Here is a 20,213-nt window from a genome sequence, read left to right as displayed (position 1 = left end):
TACTTCTCCTACAATCTGAAATGTAAGGTATAAGAAAATGGTAATTAGGATAAAGATAGGGAGAGTTTTCTAAGATCCTTAGGTTATGAAAACAAACAAAAAAACAGTAACAATTTAGGGGCATGTTAAACAGTGGGTCTTATAGGAGACTTGGAAAGTCATCTGGTCCCACTTCCTCATTGACCAATGAGGATACTGAGACCCCAAAACTGAAGGGGCGTGTTCAAGGACACATTACATCTTAGGGGCAGGTAATTAGGTTTAATCGACATTTTAATCCAAAGCAAGAAATTTTTTCAACTATATTTTAAAAGGATTTCATCCAGAAGGATTACAAAAGGGGTCCAAAGGCTTTGGTGGCTTACATTAAATTAAATCATTTCTTGGAAATTCTGATTACTAGAACTTTTACTCTATTTTAAAGACAGAAGGGGACTTACCTGGTGGCACAGTGGTTAAGAATCCACCTGCCAATTCAAGGGACACAGGTTTGAGTCCTGGTCTGGGAAGATCCCACATGCTGCAGAGCAACTAAGCCCATGTGCCACAACTACTGAGCCTGCGTTCTAGAGCCCACGAGCCACAACTACTGAGCCCGAGTGCCACAACCACTGAAGCCCACACGCCTAGAGCCCATGCTCCGAAACGAGAAGCCACTGCAATGAGGAGCCCACACACCACAATGAAGAGTAGCCCCCACTCGCTGCAACTAGAGAAAGCCATGCGCAGCAACAAAGACCCAACACAGCCAAAAATAAATAAGTAAATAAAATAAATTTATATAAAAAAAGAAGCTAGTAAAAAAATTAATAATAAAGACAGAAGTCCCTGAAACTTTAACCCACTCTTCAGTCATTGTGATGTATTATGTATATATATTTTTTTGGCTGCACCATGCGGCATGAGAGATCCTAGCTCCCCAGCCAGGGATTGAACCCATGACCCCTGCAGCACACTGAGTCCCAACCACTGGACCGCCAGGGAAGTCCTATTACAGTTTTTAAAAATCAAATATAAAAGTTTGACATTATTGTTACGAATACCTGAAGTTTTGAAATTAAGAAATCTTATGCAGATACTTGTCCTTTGGTATCAGAAAGTCAATCTAAATAACTATTCTTATCTCCTGAACATTGTTTTCTACCTGGACTATTCCTGTTCTTAGAAATTACCTTTACTCAGATTATAACCTATACAGATTACGTGATACAACTCAGTTGGCCATGCTCATGCAGTGATCGTACATGGTGGTGTTGATTAGAAGGAGGCCAACATTTACTGAGCATCCCCACGTGGCATGTACTGAATTGAGCATATTACATGGATTTATTTAATCTTCAGACAACTCCATTAAGCATACATATTGTTATTATCGTCTTCATTTTACAGATGAGGAAACCAAAGGTGAAGTAACTTTAGCCCAGGTTCTCAGAGCTGGCAAGTAGTGACAGTCAAGATTTAATTAGGACACCAGCTTCTAGCTTCTGGTAGTAGCACATTAGGTTATTTGGACCAACTCTTCTGTTGAAAAATGCTAATTAAAATACTTTAAAAACCATCTCAAGTGCACTGAAGAGCTAAAACGACAACGGGGAACTCCCAGGACGGTTTTCAGATGGAAACCTGAAACAGAAGGGAAAGCAGAATGTCAGAGCACCAAAGCTGCTTATTCCTGAGGACATTTGGCTGTACTGCTACAGCTGTGAATGATATGGGGGCTCCCTTAAGGCAGAGGGTCTTGGAGAAGATCTTCCCCATATTATGCTGGAAGCCTGAAGAGGCCCTCACCCCAGTATAAAAGCAAACCAGAGTTAAAGCTGCTCTTCCTCCCCGATCCCAGGGAACAAAAGAGAAGGCTTCTCAGAGCCAAGCAGAGCAGCAGGAGAAAAAGGAAAAGGGAGAAAGTTGTGGCCATAGACTTAACTCTGGCACAGATTTACACCCTGGATGTTTGTATATGTGACCTGAGTTAGAAAAGGAGCTTCATGCTGAGAATATTGTTTGAGGTGGGCACATCCACTTTAGGCCTCAGAGAACCTTTCCAAACATTTTTTTGAAGAACAAAAACTAACAAGCAGCCAAAGAAAACTAGTCACACGAGGAAACAGAGCAACATGAAGGAACAACAGTTGTAAGCAGACCTTAGAGCAAAAATTTTTAAAGTGACATACTTGATTCGAGAAAGTCCCAAACAAAACTACTAGATAAAAATGAAAAGCTCACTATTTGGTAGCATATTGAATGGAGCAGAAGAGAAAATTAGTGAACTGGAAAATAGGTTGAGTTAGAGCAGTGTGACTCCAGAATCCTTGTTTAACCAGTATGCTCTACTACCCACACAGTGATCTTGCCGGCTTTCTAAAAAATCCCCATTGTTTATGATATATACTTTTTGATTACATACTAACCTAAAGTATTTGTGCATACTTTGTTAATTTTCTGAGTAGCCTGAGCAGAAGTTCCTTTATGGGAAGAGGTAAGGGATGTACCTTGGTATCGTCCTGCTTCTGACAAGTAAACCCTAGGGTACTGTGTTATAAATAGAGACAATTCTGGAATGAGTTAACTAAATATGGGCCCTGGGTAAATGCCCAGTCACGGCGGTAAGTGGAGGGGTGGAGTGTGCATGCCATCTTAGAGCCACTGCCCTTTTAGAATCCTCTGCTTTTTATATCATCACCACTCCTTACTGTTCTCATTAAGTACAGACGAGAGTTTTTCCCCGACACTTTAACTCCACTACAGGTGCTTCAGACAAGAGTCATGGTTTTCCGTTTATTAAGCTTTCCACACTAGTGACAAATGTCATGTCAGAAAGTAACTCAGCTTTTGCTTTTTAACAGAAAAATGTTCATCACAGGTCTTCTCTCAGTAGTGTCATACCTGGCCATTGGTTTGGTTTGGTTTGGTTTAGTTTGGTTTGGTTTTAGAGGGGAGAGGACAGAGCAGGCCACCTTGGCCTCAGGTGTGAGAACAGATTTGAATTGTGCAGCCTTAGGCCATCAAGTCCTGACTCTATACATTCAGAATGTATTGGGACTTATCTTGTACCTGTGTCAGTGTCAGCCACCTGAACATGTTTCCCAGTCCCTACGAATTCTTGAGGATACACCTGTAGAGCTGGCTGCCCACCTTTCACTCAGCATTCGTGCTTGAGTGCTGCATCACAACAGTAATCTCATTCTGTTAGCTTACTGTAAGAATAACTTCTCTAATGAGAAGTTGTTAGACTCTCATCCTTAAGGAGTTCTCCTATTTGCCTTCTGATATCTGTGACCATTATCATTTTTGCTAATTTTTCTTTTTAAATTTAATTTTTCTGTGCTTTATTTTCACATTACAGTTTACATTTGTTTTAGTAGTTCAGTGGGCAAATGTGATGATTATATTTAACCTTATTGTTGGTCTTGCACTTCTAGATGAACTGCTGTATATTGATAACTGTCAGTTAGTGGATGAAGAAAGGGAGAGAGGACAGAAGGAGGAAGGCAACATTTGGTCATTTCTTTAACAATTATAGAGGATTTTAGGATTTTCATGTTTGCTAGAAGTTCTTCTCTTTTTTTAAGACATTGTTTTTAAACTATTTTTTTAAGTTCTTATTTTTTGGCTGCATTGCGTCTTCGTTGCTGCGTGCTGGCTTTCTCTAGTTGCAGCGAGCGGGGCTACTCTTCATTGCATTGTGCAGGCTTCTCATTGCAGTGGCTTCTCTTATCACGAAACACAGACTCTAGAGCACGCGGGCTTCAGTAGATGCAGCTTGTGGGCTCAGTAGTTGTGGCACGCGCAACAAAGAGTAGCCCCCACTCGCTGCAACTAGAGAAAGCCTGCGCACAGCAACGAAGACCCAACACAGCCAAAAATACATAAATAAAATAAATTTAAAATAATAATATTTGTAAGATTGTTATAAAATGTAGAGGATGCGAAGTATCTAGCCCAGTGTCTGGGACAAACTAGGTGATTATTAAATGATAGCTATTATTATCCTTTTCTAGGGGGTACAAATTAAATCCCTCTGTTCTCATATTCCTTATCTGTTAAATGCGGATGATAATAGTACCAGTCTAGTATGGGTGTTTATGAGTCTGAAGTGAAATATGCATGAAAAGCACTTAGAACAGTGCCTGGCACATGGAAATTCTTCAATAAATGCACAGAGTGATGATGCCGTTGTTGATATTATGATGATGGCATTATTCCTGTAACTGGCTGGCCAGTTGCATATGAACGCATCCTATTATGTATTGCTCTAACTAGAAATGGATAATGGATTCATTCAGGTATGAGCCAGGACCTTGAAAAGTGGTGGTATGGGGGATTAGAAGATAAAAGAAAAAGTATTAGGGGATTGGAATGACCATATCTGGTAGCAGCTGGGAGAAACGGTCACATGACACTTGGGAAGAATTATTCTTGGTGGGAAAGGGGTTTTATAAATTAAAGAAATAAATAAAGCAACAGAAATAAGACAATCCAATCTGCTACCTCAGGGTAGGGCTTTATGTGATTTTATGAAAAGTGGGGGAGAAGGCATTAAATACATTGAGATAGCCTCATAGGTGGGAGTGGGAAGTAGGTTACAAAGTTCTGGGTCCCAACTAAGCCAACTCCCCAAGATGTAGGACTGTGCCAACTCACCTGAGAGTATCTGGCACACATCTTCTACACTCATGGTATATCCCCTGCTGGTGAGTGGTGGATGTCCATTTCTTCCGTCTGCAGGCTGACCCTGACCCCAGTTACTCATAAGGGCTCTCATGGAAACTTTTGAAGGATGATGGCTGTGGTGGCTTCCAAGAACTCCAGGGATGGTACAAAGAAGAGAATACTGCACTGGGGGCCAAGGGGTGTGGGTCATGATCCTAGCCCTGCCATGACTAGCTGTGTAACCTTGAGCAACCGTTCCATTTCAGCAAAACCTCAGTTTCTCTTGTTCATTTGTTCCTGTGTTCATTCAAAAGACTTCTGTGAAGTACCTTTCTGAATGCCAAATCCTGGAAGGATAGAGAGACCAGGCAGCACCCACTTCAGTATGCAATTATTTCCGTTGAAGTAGAGAGTGTGCAGGTAATTGTTAGACCAAGTATTTTCTACATATCTTGAATGGAGGACCAAGAGTCCCAAATGGACCATTTGAACTGTTCCTTGGTTTATATCAAAAAGAAACCCTGATACATGGGATGAGATGTTGAGTAGTAGGTGAATCTGGGCAAAGGAAATATGGATGTTCTTTGTACTAGTCTTAATCTTTCAACTTTCCTATAAGTTTAATATTATTTCCAAATAAAAAATTTAAAATAACAGAATTCCTAGTGATTCAGACCCATCTCCCAAAATGCAAATAAGTGATGATATTATATAATGTGCTGTAATTTGTCACTCCACAACTAAGACCACTCACTGGATTTGGTCTGGGTTGAATTCTCAGTTCATTTAGTAGTTTAGGACTTGCCTAAATTATTTCACTAATATGAGCCTTCATTTTCTTTATAACAAAGTTTCCCTCATAGGGTCTTTGTGAGGATTCAATGAGATTATATCCAATATACCTATATTACCTATACGGTTTCTATGTATTATCTATATAAAACACATACATATAAAATTGTTTTTCTTTTCATAATGTGCTGTGCAGCTATTGATGGCTCTCTGCCTTAACTGAGCTCACATTAGCGTATGTGTTTCCTGGAGTAGCTTACATCAACTCACAAGCTCCCTTCTGTTTTCTTACAGCCTGAAAGAATTTCAGGGGAGCAATATGGAATCCATTCTGATGTCTGGAGCTTAGGAATCTCTTTTATGGAGGTATGTTGTTTGGAAATAGGTGCTTCTGTGTATATCTGTACTAATATGTTCTATCAGGAAGGATGAAGATTTTGAAAAAAAGTGAAACCTCCAGTGTGTTATGTGTACATGTAAACAGAGTTTAACTCAATAGTCCTTATTTTGATACCCTTGCATGGCTTGTGAGCTGACTATTCTAAAGTGTTATTTCTCACAGATCATCTGTGTAAAACTTATCTGGAGTGCTTCTTAAAAATACAGGTTCCTACGGCGACTGCCGCCACCGGCGACTGCAGCCAAAAAAAAAAAAAAAAAATACAGGTTCCTAGACTCCATCTAAAACCAATTAAATTCACATTTCTAAGAATCAGCATTATTAACATGTTCCCAGTGTGATCCTTATGCACACTAAATGTGGAGAACCTGTGATTTGAAAGAGAAATTCCAAAAACATTATGTGTGATAGTAGCCTTGTTGGAATGCATATATAAATTCCAGAGGTGATTACTTTATTAACAAGTACAGCCCTACTCATTTGGATGTATAGTTTCTATATGTTTGTTTAGAAAGAAAAAAAAACCACCTTGTTCCAGTAGGATCATATCATGTGTTGGGCGACAGGGTGTGATATGATTTAGAGACGGTTAGGTGTATGCATTTAGCACCATTTTAACGTCTTTACTCTTTATAGCTGTATTTAGAGTGGACTTTATCTTGGTAAGCTACATGTAGCTCCACTAGAGGTCTGTGCTAAGAGTTCTGTACAATGATCTTTGATCCGTAAGGAAATGCATAGGACTTATATTAGAAGGACATCTGGCTCAGGGTGAATTATAGTAGTGTAAAGTCTGGATAATCACCAGTGCTTCAAGAATTGTGTCTTATGTACATTGATTCAGATAAAGGAGGACTCTTTAAAAAGTAGAAAGAACTCCTTAAACAAGATCATGGGTGAGTTGCAGTCACAATTTCATCAACTTTTTTTCTTTTGGTCAAATACTTTTTCTGTGATTTTCTTTTTCTGTGATTTTTGTAATGCATGAATGCAGTTGAATTTCTAAGGAGATATCTTCAGACTGAATTCACTTGCACTATAGAAAGAAAGCAAAAATAAAGTATTCAGTGTTTATTAAACCATATTCTTCTGCTTCTTCATGAAAGAGAATCTAAGAGGAAATACAGTATGTATGTATCAGCTGACAGGTTAGCAATACTGGTGGACAGATGCTCAGAACTAAGTTTCCCAACAGAATCCTGAAGGGCTTGTCCAATTAGCCTGTTTCAGGGAAAACTAGTATTTTTGATCTGTGGAGCTCAGCTCTTGCTATTATATAATTTCCCTTTGCATATTTTAAATCATCATCATTAAATGTATTTGGTAAAAGACCAGATATAGTGTAGGACATTTGAGAAGTTACGTGGTGTAAAGATACGACTCGTAGGCTGGGAATGAAAGACCTGGATTGCAGGTCCAGCTTTGCTACTGCTTTTCTAGGTGGCGCTGTGCAAGCCAGTGTCCCTCACAGTGGGTCTCAGTTTCTTCATCTGTAAAATAATGATCTCTAAGCCCCGTTCCAGACTAACATTCTGTGACTCTAAGCAGTCTGTTCTTGTCTTTCTTTAGCTTTCTGCAACAACTCTAGAATTGTGTGACTTAACAATATGCAGAGGCATAGCAATACTGTCAGACAGTGTAACTAATAGATTTAAGATTTAGAGCACGCATACATATTCACCATTCCTTTCTTCCACATTCGTTTCTTCATCCAGGTTTTGAGCTCCTGCTATATCTGCTAGATAGGCAGTGGGGATATAGTAATGACGGACACTCCATTCTTGATTCTAATGGAGTTTTGCATTTGGGGAGGGGTGGGGCATTAAGTACAAAAAACAGAAGGAAAACTAAATATATAATTTGTCAGGCAGTGGTAAGTCCTAAGGGAAAAAATGAAGTGGAGTAGTCCTTTCTGATAAAACAACCTTTGAGCAGAGACTGGAATGGTGTGAGGGGGCCATCAGGCAACAGCAGATACAAAGGTGCTAAGCTGGAGTGTGTTAGGCATGTTTAAGGAAAGCAGAGAGACCCAGGTGACTAGAGTGGAGTTAGAAAGGGAAAGCTGGGAAAAAATACAGTCAGAGAGGTAGCCAGGGGCCAGATCATATGCAGCCTTGTAGGCCATGGTAAGGACTTTAGATGTTACTCTGAGAGTAAATGATTTGAGTTATATTTTCAGAGGATGATGGGGTGCTCTGTGGAGCACAGAATATAGAGGGGCGATCATGGAAACAGGGAGATCAGTTAAGATAGGTAGGCAGATAGGTATATGAGTAGATGGTTAGATAGATAGTTGCTTAACAAATAGCACATATTTATATTGCATATTGACATATATGTCTGCCAGTATTTTGCTGGGTGCTAGGGATACAAAGAGTAATAAAAAGAGACTGTCATTTAGGGAGCGAGATTGCCATCGATGTATTTGGGTTTCGTTGATCATGTTCATTTATCCTGGAGGTAAACTATTGAACGGTCTTCAGAATACTGGAGAAAACAGACTCGTTGACACTGTAAGACTGAGGAGGATTAAGGTGTAAGGAACAGTGTGAAAAAGTGTCATCATTGAGTGTGAGACAGCTGAATGCCAGAAGGAGCGTGTGGGCTCATGTAGTAAAGTGGAGAGTAGAAAAGGACCACTGGTCAGGAGTGAGGGCCAAGAAGGGTTAGGTGTTTCCCTTCTCGCTGCATTTTAAAATGGTTGTTGAGGAGCCAGATGTGCGATCAGAAGGGGGAGGAGATAACCTTCGAGGACGTAAAGTGCAGTCTGATTATGATCATCAGAAAGGGTTGTTGAGCACCTCTGTGTGTGTGATGCTTAACTAAATGCTTTTGAAAGGGACTATGTGATCGTAGTCTCTGTATTCTGGGAGCCTATGATCCACCAGACAGGCAAGTGAGAACAGATGACCAAACACAGGTGGTGGAGTAGGTCTTTAGAGAGAAGAGTAAAGCCCTGGAATGTGTTATATACCAGATTCATTTGGGGTACAAGGCAACAAAAAATATGTGATAGGGAATGGGAGTCGGAGTTTTTGAGTCCATAGATAAGAAATTGTGTGTGATTCAGTAATGAAGAGAACCCCAAGGTTCTTTTTTTTAGGAGCAGATGTGATGAGAACATTACCTGAAGAGAGTGGGAAGTTGGTCCAAAAAAGCACTGAAGAGCCAGTTTCTTCTTTGTTTTCACCACAGTGTTCTTGGAACAGATGTGGTAAAACCTGTTTAAAATCACTGTAGATTGAGAGAAGTGTGAATCTCAATAGCATTTCAAAATTCTGAGTAACAAATTGTGTTCTGAAACATAGTCACCATCTTCAAAGAAGAATTGCTTCTCTTCTGTTTATCCTCACTTTTAAAAGTGAAAGGTTCCCTTTCTAGGTACACACTCCAAAGGGTAGAAACTTTCATTCATTCAGTAATTACTATTTAAGCACTTACCACGTGCTAAGCCTCGGAGAGTGGAGCACAAAAAGCTGAGAAAAGACTGCCTCTGACAGAGAAGACAGACACCTAAAGCCCTGCGCAGTGTGATAGTGTTGTTAGTAAAGATGTTTATGAAGTGCTCTCAGCCACAAAGGTTGGGAGGGTGGCAGGTTTCTCAAAGGAGTTGACAGTTGAGCTGGGTTGTCTTGAAGGGAGTTGCCCCCGGGAGAAAGAAAGAACAGATGGAGGAGCCCCTCCCACTCCCCAGCACACTCTGGGGTGGATCTTTGTAAACCCTTCAGGAGAGAGCAAGTGTCTAGGTATGCAAGGTCTACCTATTTGTGCGAATACCTTCCTCAAAGCGTGTTGAGTCAATCAGTTTATTCCCCTAGGGTACCGGGTGGTAAAAAAACAAATGGGATAAAAATATAGGAAACCAAGCAAAGGAAGTTTCCTGAAATTACACAAGAATCAGATAGAGACAAAATGGGAACCAGAGTTTTCTATCCCTTCTACCTCTACCTAGCACTCCCCCCACCAAATTCCATAAAATCCCTGAGGTTTGGTGATGCAAGAGTTAGAAGGCTGCCTTCCTTGCTTTAAACTCCTAAGATACAAGGTTCACCCTTGCTTGCCTTCTTCATACTGCCCCTTCCCTTGTTGATGTGCTGTCACAGTCCCCACGGGGACTCATAACAAGGCCTCTCGCCACACTCTTCCATGAAAGATGATGCTGCGTGCAGCTAAACTGTGCCATTAAAAAAGTCACAGGTACACTTGCGCCTTAAGCAAAGAATCTTTAACATCAGACTATCTCCTTATCCAGGGACGGAACTGCCCCCATCTCCTCTCAATTCTGCATGAAGTGCTGCTTTTCCAGGATTTTGTCAGCTGTATATAGCGTTTGGAGTTGGCAGAAGTAACATGAAGATGGAAATACCCCTAAGAAGGGGAAAAATGAGATGATTAAGCTTGACTAGAGCACAGCAGTTTTACTAGATGTAAAGATTTTGGCCCCTTTCTATGTTTTTTGTTTATGGTTTTTAGATCCTTAACTGTGTTGTAGTTCTCCTCATGTGGATTAGTTGTAGAATGAAGTAAAGGTCAAAACCCACGTGGAATTAATTGCACTTCTTCCTTGAGCCTTCATGACAAGAATCAGTGTGAAAATTCAAAAAAGTAGAGAAGAAAAAAGAAGCGAGGATCACCAACAAGAGTACAAAATTTCTGAACTAGGACAAACTGGGAAGATGAATCCTGCCCCAGAGTATTTGTTTGACTCTTGTAGAAAGCATGCCCTGATTCAGTGGACTGGGTGATGCTTAGGGCTGAATGTGTACATGGTAAGGGCTTGTCTTACCAATTTTGATGATTTTAATTTCTAGGGGTAAGGAGTACCTAAAACATATTAGGGCAGAATTTCTGAATTTCACAGGCTGTGCATTGCTTCTCTCTTCTCCCATGGAACGAATGGCTTGAGGAGAAAGTCCCACTGTTGCTTCTTACTAATTAGTTAATCCATTCATATTCTTGTGTCATTCAAGTCACAGCACAAATCTGTGGGAGGGAAGTAAGCAGTATTATTTGGAAAAGCTGGATTTTTAAGTTGGTCCTAATTGGGTCAAAAAAAGAAGTCAACACACGCCCTCCTCTAGCCTTGTGTTTGCAGCGCTCAGGAGGACGCACATACATCTAAAAAGGCACCAGGTCAGTCTTGCAGTGTTCTTGTTCTCACTGAGTATGAGCTCTCCAAGTACATGTTCTGGTTTGTGATTCTCTTTGGCGGGCTATTGTAAACCTTATTAAGGTCGGTGGTGAATAATCTGACAGGCTTTTCCACAGGAGTCAGACTGAAAGCCCTGTCTTTAGCGCATGCATTTTGCTCTTTTCACTTGGGTCCTCGCTCTTTCTGCCTTTGTTTGCCTCCTCTCTCCACCAGTCTCTTGAGTCCAAAGCGTAGAACAATCTGGCTCGATGCGCTTGGTTAATTGGAGTGTCATCTAGTCCTCTGAGACCCCTCTTCAGCGTGATCACTGTTTTACTGAAGTGGTTTGAATGATGTGTTAAATGATGAAAGCAAGGTCCGTGGCTTAGAAAAATGTGTCTAGATAGGTGAAGAACACGTTCAGAGAGTCACACAAGGTCATTGTCATCAAAGTAGCACCATCTTCTAAGGATTTGATGGGTTCTGTTGTTTTGACAGAGTTATTCTTGTGAGCTTCAAAATTACCTTTACCAAGTTAAAAATATTCAAGGAATACTATGCTGTTCACTCTACATGGAATATGATTTTCTTCTTCTCCCCAAGATACAATTTAAATACACATCCTTTATAACACCAACTCTGATCTCTGCGGCTGAAAGTAATTTCTTCTCCTTCTGACCTTCATCTACATCTTCCTTGTGGCATGTGCGTTTTCCACTTTGTATTTTATTCATTTATAGCTATGTCGTAGTTCCTTATGACAGGATTTAAATCTGATTCTCTCATAATCTCCTACACTCTCTAGCACAATTTCACTGCCCTAGTGAGTACTCAAGAAATCTTTGGGGCTCAATTTTTTCATACTTCTGTAATGGTTTTAAAGCAGTTTCTGAAAATAAAGATCAGAGTTAAAGTTTGACGAAGCCTTTACCATAAGTGCTCACTAACATTTGCTGAATAGATCATAAACGTTTTGCATGTGAAGAAGAATTTTCTGTTTGCCAGAGTATCAGACCTAGACTCAAATTCCACTTCAGCCAGCACACTATAGATCGTTGGATAAATCACTTAATCTCTCGGGGCCTTTAGATGGGAGCTCTGTTTCAGAGCTTCTGGAAAGGGCACAATGAGAAAATTAAGCCATTATCCCCTCTCTTTCAGAGGAATTACTTTTTGAAATGTTTACATATGGTTCAAAAAGCCTCCTAATTTGGTTAAAGCATGGAATGCATGTGTTATCTTCCACTCTCACCTCAAACTCCACTAAAAATTACCGTGAAGGGAGTTTTTTTCTTTTAAGGCTTATTACCATAAAGAAAGGGAAAAGAGGGACTTCCCTGGCGGTCCAGTGGTTAAGACTCTGCGCTTCCAATGCAGGGGGCACAGATTCGATCCCTGGTTGGGGAGCTAGGATCCCACAGGCCGCATGGCGTGGCCAAAAAATTTAAAAAATTTTATTAAAAAAGGAAAGGAGACAACAGCAACCAAATTTTGAATGTGGGAAAGCAGATGAACAACAATACACAACTTAGCAGAACCGAGAGTGTTGAAATCCTAAGCCAGCAGTAGAGAAAGAGAGGAGCACCTGATTTCCTTTAAACTACCCAGAAGGCTCAGGAATTGGTGGTCCCAGATATCTGGAACTAGGAGTAGAGGTGGGGCCAGAGAAGAGAATTGTCTTAAAGATGTCTGAGAAACAGTTAAGCTGTTCGACCCACAGGTTCTTTGCCTAACTCAGCATGAGCAGACAGTCACCCCTCCCCAGCCCTAACACAAGACTGAGTAGAGGAGTTTCTCTGAGAATAAAATAAGTGATACCTGGCAGTGTAGAAGGCTGGGTCCCATTACTGAGCACAGAGGCATTAAGTGAAAGTTTAGATTCTAAATGTGGAGACTCCCAGCCATCTTACTACACCCTGTTCCTGGGACACTAGAAGCCAAGATTACTTTTCAGGAAGGATACTGGAGGAGACTTTCTTTTTTTTTTTTTAACATCTTTATTGGTGTATAATTGCTTTACAATGGTGTGTTAGTTTCTGCTTTATAACAAAGTGAATCGGTTATACATATACATATGTTCCCATATCTCTTCCCTCTTGCGTCTTGGAGGAGACTTTCTTTAGGGAAATGTGACCAAGAGGCCTTAAAGATCCAGGCATTGGGAGTTTTCCAGGGAAACAGTCCAGCGAGATCGTGTTACCTCAGCCTACAGGCTCCACTCACAAGCACAGAGTTACTAGTCAGATTTGTAGTGCCTTACTCTTAGCAAAACATTTGAGGAAGGCTTTTAAGGTAAGAACAGAGACCTAAAATAACTGAAAAAGAAAGCAATTTGGAGGGCTTGGACACTATGCAGGAGAGAAAAATTCAAATGAACTCTGATATTCTCAGAGGGATGGGAGAAAATGTTGCATCTAGGAAACAAGAACAGGCTGCTGTAACAAAGGAACTTTCAGATGACAACAACAAATAGAGTATTAAAAATTAGAGAACCAGGGACTTCCCAGGTGGCGCAGTGGTTAAGAATCTGCCTGCCAATGCCGGGGACACGGGTTTGATCCCTAGTCCAGGAAGATCCCACATGCCACCAAGTAACTAATAAGCCCATGCACCACAACTACTGAGCCTGCACTCTAGAGCCCGCGAGCCACAACTACTGAAGCCCACGCGCCTAGAGCCTGTGCTTCACAACATGAAGAGCAGCCACTGCAATGAGAAGCCCATGCACTGCAACAAAGAGTAGCCCCCGCTCACCTCAACTAGAGAAAGCCCGCACGCAGCAACAAAGACCCAATGCAGCCAAAAAAAAAAAAAAAAAAAAAATTAGAGAACCAGGTTAGGAAGTCTAACGTAAAAAACAGAAGTTTCAGGAAGAATGAACAGAGAAAACAAAGGGGAGGAAATCATCAATAGAAATGTTTCAATTTTAATTTTATAACATGAGAGAAATATTTGTATGTCATTTCAGATGGCCTTCTTCTTAGTATTTCTACAGAAGAAAAAAAAAACCCTAACTTTTCTAAATGATGTATGTCAGTGCTTTTGCCCAGAGAAAGTGAGTTTTTGTAGGAGAATAGAAAATTATTGAATTCTCTGTAGACATCTGTAATAGAATTGTCCCAAGGAAAATTTAGGGTAAAATGTACAAATAGTTGGATGTAACTACCTTGTCTTATGGAACTGTGAAAAGCTGTTAACACATCTAATTTTTTTGATTTTACCTTTATACATACTGTTTAATGGATATCAGATAAGACTCATTAGATATCAAGAAAATGCAGTGTGATTTTCTACATTTACAAGCAAACACATAGAGTATAGTGAGCTGTGTAAAATGAAAATAAAAGTATTGAAAAAGTGACGTGGATCACCCAGCCCAGTACCTTTGACAGAAGTTTCTGGAGAAGTGTGGTGAAGAGTATGTCATTTTCTTTCTATGATATATTTTCCGATATTAAGGCTATCATCCTAATCCTTGAACTGTTAAAGAGCACACATTTTGCGTTAACCAGAAATGTTGACGCCACCACTTAAAATCAGTGTTATCTTGGCCAAGTCATTTTGCCACTCTGAGTGTCAACCTCTTATCTGTGGAGCAAAGAGAACATTAGAAGTCATTCCTCAAATATTTATTGAACACTTTTTATGTGCCAGATACTTTACTAGGCGCTGGGGACACATTGGTAAATAGGTATGTTTCCTTTCCTTGTTGAACCTACAATGTAATGAAGGAGGCAGAAAATAAACAATAATAGTAAACACCTATTTTTTTGAGAGAAGGCAATTTCAGTATTCTAGGCTTTTTAATAAATACTTTCAACTAACAGTAACAACCCCATTAAATTACCTTGAGAAGTAAGCTTCTCTTTGAAATAACATCTAGGTAGTGGATGTTTACCAGGTGAAGAGAATTATGGAGCATTACCTAGACTTGGTTCCTGCCTCTAAATATACAGAAGAACCTATTCCCCGCTCTCCCTACGAAAAAAAAAAAAAAGTTTCCAGAGACACAACTGTCTCTAGTGGATCTACAGCTGCAGCTTTGTTTGCCTTTCTAGCCCCTGGTGATTATGAACCTGGTCTGAGGGGTGACGGATGGCTCTGGATGCCCTCTAAGCAGCTGCTGTCAGCTTCCCTTGACCATAAAAACTTGGCATTTGGTGTGCACCACTCAAATATTGATTTTTTTTCTCCTCTTCCTTTTTATAATTATTGTCAAGAACGTGAGTGGACATTGACTCTTATTATAATATGTTATCTGCTGCTCCATCTAGTGAAATATCTCACCTGTTGATCAGAAGTTTCTGCTGAAAACCATCAGAAGGCTGAAGAATTAAAGCTGAAGGGTCCAAAGACAAAGGAAATTTCAGTGGAAGATTGTATAGGAAAATGGGTAGAAGTGTGGTTCTGGAATCCTTGTCATGGGCCTCCTTCCCTTCCATTGAAGAATATTGAGGAAAACAGCATGTAACAGTTCCAGTCACTCATTCCTCTTCTCACGCTCCCCTTTCTGTAATTGTCTTAACTTGATTTTTCTCTATTGTCATTTTTTGTCTAAAATTTTATATAACTTATTGCAAAAAGGAGCTGTTAAAATGACCTTTGGCAGATGATGGATCGACTAGTTCAGCCTTTTGCAAGGTCTGTGAAGGGATCCAGCTGTCTCAGATTACCATGCCTAAATGTGCATTTTCCAAGGTTGTCAGTGATTGCAGTGAATGTGAAACTGGCAGACAAAGTGAAGTGTTTCCCACTGAATGAGGCATTGTTGAGCTTGCTTTGTGCTCAGAGCTATCCTGAACAACCATGAGATTGACAAAACAAGATGGAACAGGTGCTAGCAGTCCCAGCTAAGCATTTTATTATTTTGATGGATTTCAGACTGATTTTAAAGTTTTTCCAAGAGCACATGTCCGAATCGTGTATACACACAAACACACAAAATTTGGACTTTAAAAAAAAGAAAAAAAACATTAAATCAACACAGTCTTGATATGAAGAATAAAGAAATAAAGAGAAGACAAAGCAGGCATTTGACAACCCATATTCCAGTGTTTGAAGGATTGTCAGTGGAGAGGCAAGCTGCTACTTTATGACTGACGGGGCTGAGCTTTCTGAAGCTAACAAAAAAACAAAAAGCCCGTGGTTTTCTATTCAGTATAAAGAAGAGTTTTTTAATGGATATATCCCTGCACCCTTCCTACTCAACAGTGCAGTCATCCTTTTAGAGGTAAAAAAAATGCCCACATCCCTAGGGGCATTTAAGTAGTGACTGAATACTTGTCTCAGGTTTGTTTTTTTTTAAGAAATACTTTGTAGAAGAGACAGGTATAAGGTTAGACAAGATGCAGTCATTTATTCATTTGGTCACTTAGCAGATTTTTGTTGAGTGCCCATTATGTGGCAGGCACTGTGCTAGTCACTGGGGACATTGCTAGGAATGAAAGTGACAAAATCCCTGCTTTAATGGAGCCTACATTTTAAAGAAGGGTGCTTGACAATAATAACTTTTTAGACAGAAATAAACAGCACCGTATGATAGGAGTAACTGAGTGGTGTCGGGTTACTTTTGAGTTGAGATCTAAAAGATAAAAGGGGCCAGTGTTTTAGTGACATCTGTCAACTCTAAAATTCTGAGTGTGATAATTTGAGGAACCGCTGCTGCTACCTTTGAGATACTGAGCAATAAAAACCACTGCTCATAGAGATCTATCAATACTCAAATCCAGTGACCTGAAATTGGCTTTAAAAATCCTCTCAGGGCTTCCCTGGTGGCGCAGTGGTTGAGAGTCCACCTGCCGATGCAGGGGACACGGGTTCGTGCCCCGGTCTGGGAGGATCCCACATGCCGCGGAGCGGCTGGGCCTGTGAGCCATGGCCCCTGAGCCTGCGCGTCAGGAGCCTGTGCTCCACAACAGGAGAGGCCACAGCAGTGAGAGGCCCGCATACCGCCAAAAAAAAAAAAAAAAAAAAAAAAAAAAGTCCTCTCAAAGATCCTACAGACTATTTTCCATACTTTGGTTCTGAACTGAATAATAATAACTTTAACATTTTTTTAGCATTTAATTAGAAAAATCTTTTGCACTCCGTATCTTGTATTTAGAGACTAGAGTGTTTTTTAACTAGAAGAGAGACATTAGAACTTGTTAAATCAGATCCCTTCTCCTACCAGTGAGGAAGCTCGGGTCCAGAGAAGGGAAGGACTGTGCCCACAGGTACAGCATAAGCGATGAGGACTGGCAGCTGGGACCTCTGATGTGCAGTGGAGTGTGCTTTCCTCTGTTCCTTGCTGTTGACATCTCGCTCAGTGTCATTCTAGAAGGGTGACAACACTTTATGTGTACATAACGCTTTACAAAGCCATTTGATATTCATTATCTCATTTAAGCTTCTCCCCACTGTGATGGAAATGACCAAAAAATCAGTAATTTAAGTTACCCAAGATTATTCCACCAACTTTGATCTATAAGCATCAAAGTTCCTATTTTGCAAATAAGGAAACTGAGATCCAGAGAAATTAAAGGACTTTTCCAGAAAGGTTAGGTGACTAGACCAGGGAGCTGCAGTTAAATATCTGACTCTGGATGAAAGTCTGCTCCTTCCACTATGCTGTAGAAAAGAAGTAGATCAGTAGTTTGAAAAAAGGAGAGAGAAATGGTAACTGTAAATGGGCAGGAAATCAGATAAAGGGAAAGGCTGGTATATTGTGACTCTGCTCATAGTCAACACTGCTTTTCACAGGATTGCTACCTACACTCTCCCTATAGTTGGTTCAGCTTTACTGTATTTTTTTAATAGATTAATTAATTATTTATTTTTTGGCTGCGTTGGCTCTTCGTTGCTGTGCGCGGGCTTCCTCTAGTTGCGGCGAGTGGGGGCCACTCTTTGTTGCGGTGCGCGGGCTTCTCATTGCGGTGGTTTCTCTTTGTTGCCGAGCACGGGCTGTAGGTGTGCGGACCTCAGCAGCTGTGGTTCACGGGCTCTAGAGCACAGGCTCAGCAGTTGTGGTGCACGGGCTTAGTTGCTCCGTGGCACGTGGGATCTCCCCGGACCAGGGCTCAAACCCGTGTCCCCTGCACTGGCAGGTGGATTCCCAACCACTGCGCCACCAGGGAAGCCCAGCTTTACTGTATTTTGAAATGTACAATTGCTGTTGTTTTTCAGAAGCCAAGACCTAGTTTATTTTTTTTTTAGGAAACACAGAAATTAACCTAATCTCCAGTATGTCTGTTATAATAAAGTGGAAGCAGGTAGATGAGAGTTCCATCTAATCAGTAAACATTTATGTAGTGCTGCCTTGTGTTGGCAGTAGGGATACAAACTTTGCCCTCAGGAGCTCCTTGACTAGAAGGGAGAAAGATAAGTAAAAGTGCAGTGGAAAAGCGCATAGGACTGGGCAGATGAGTGGGAGGGCTGACATCAATGTCAAGGATAGCATTTCATTTATCTATTACTCTTAATAAATTATCCAACATTAATAGCTTAAAATAACCATTTATTTTTTTCTCAGGATTCTGTGGGTGGTGAGGGTGTAGTCAGATGGTGGTCAAGAAGGGAAATCCAAGATGACTTCACCTGCATGCATGGAGTCTTGGTGTGGGGATGGCCACTCCATACCTCTCCCTTCCTTTCTTCCCTCCCCCCTCTCTCAGGAGCAGCAGCACACAGAGAGGCCAGAAGTGTGAGCATATTACCTGGTTATGACTCTCTTGACTTTGAAATGTCTGGAAATACAAGTGTGGCTTAGACTGCGCTCGATAGACTGTACCCCAGCACTGATGTTTTCTCAGGTACCTGTAGCTACATGACGCCAGCGAGCAGTTTAGAAATGGAGGACACCCCACCAAGCTAGGTCTCTAGGGGCTGTTATCAGGATTAAAGCCACCCACTGTTAGAGCACACAGGTCAGCATTATACAAACATATTGAAAGAGTGTCATTTCTTAATTCTTACTGTAAAGATTAAAATGGTTATTGAATTAAGCACATGAGATGGATTTGGGGGCAGTTAACTCTAATCTTTTCCCTTTTTGTACCCCTTCAGTCTTTAACAAGAAATAAGCCATCTAAATTAATCATAATGCTGAAGTATGTGAAAGTGATTATTCTAAGCAGTGAAGTATGTGTAAGAGGGCCTTACCAGTTAAAACAGTCAGCCCCTAATACTGAAAAGTTTGTATACTATGTTTATTAAAGTATTGTAGCTTTAATAGTAGAAGCAACCAAGCCATGCAGCACCAAGTCGACCAAGCTCTAGGAGACATCACCATCAGGGCGTACATCATAATCAGCAAATGCTCAACATTAGCCTACTGCAAAATACTATTTCTGGTGTCATGGAGAGCATATGAAAGTTTATGACTTAGAGTTTGCCCTTAAACAAGTGAAATTTACCGGCATTAGAGATACAAGAAGATAGTTACCAGGTGGGATGTGATACACTGCCCAGTGAATGGTATGAACAGGAAGGGTATGGAATTTGTCCTCACAATTGTTTTCTGGGACTAACTCCCAACAGAAGAGGAGGAATAATTTGAAACAAACTCTGAAAGGATAGGTAGCTTGGAGTCATCTATTCATCCATTACACTATCTCAGATTCCACCTAGGAAAACCACCCTTAGTATTGCATTTTGAGTTGTTCAAAATTTGAAGAACATTTATTTTTCTATTAGAAAAGTAAAATGTCTGCTTTCATCCATCATGACTGAACTTTATCTCTCTTTAATTCAGAGTCTCTCACTGAATTTCCTCTCAAGGCACAGAACACCATCAAAAGAGACCTTTGCAGTTGTTTCTAAGTGACTTTTAGAAATTCAGTTATATACCCAGATATTATTTAATTAGCATTGCTCTGAGTGAAGCTACTGATGGAAATCAACTTGAAACACTTAGAATGTCTTCAAAGCTACAAAAGTGGGTCTATTTAAATGGAGGGTTGGGGGGGGTTCCATTTTTTTTTTTTATCAATTAACTGCCTCATATTTACTATGGCCTAGTTGAAGTTATATATTGCATTTAAACCACAGTGTTCCACTAAAAAACTATTCAGAGTTTTTGATCTAATACAGTATAGACACACAGATTGATATATACACACACACATACAAACACACGCACACACATGCACACACATATATGCATACATATACATATATATGCATAAACACACACATTCTTTTTTAAAGAGAAAAAAGAAAATGATGCAAGTGAAATAGCATTATGGGAGGGGAAGGAGAATT

General features: G+C 40.4%; 1 protein-coding gene across 3 annotated transcripts in view; it reads left to right on the top strand.

Annotated features, from left to right (window-relative positions):
* MAP2K5 (mitogen-activated protein kinase kinase 5) overlaps positions 1–20,213 on the top strand; it is a 262,237-nt gene that overhangs the window by 154,547 nt on the left and 87,477 nt on the right. For all 3 annotated transcript variants that reach the window (XM_079913743.1, XM_079913742.1, XM_079913744.1), the window contains exon 16: positions 5,737–5,808. In XM_079913743.1, coding sequence (XP_079769869.1) covers positions 5,737–5,808 — 72 coding nt within the window. The remainder of the gene's footprint in view (positions 1–5,736; positions 5,809–20,213) is intronic.

Source organism: Stenella coeruleoalba (genome assembly GCF_951394435.1).
Source record: "Stenella coeruleoalba genome assembly, chromosome: 2".
NCBI lineage: Eukaryota > Metazoa > Chordata > Mammalia > Artiodactyla > Delphinidae > Stenella > Stenella coeruleoalba.
The sequence above is the reverse complement of the archived record's forward strand: the minus strand, read 5'-3'. Positions and strand labels throughout refer to the sequence as shown.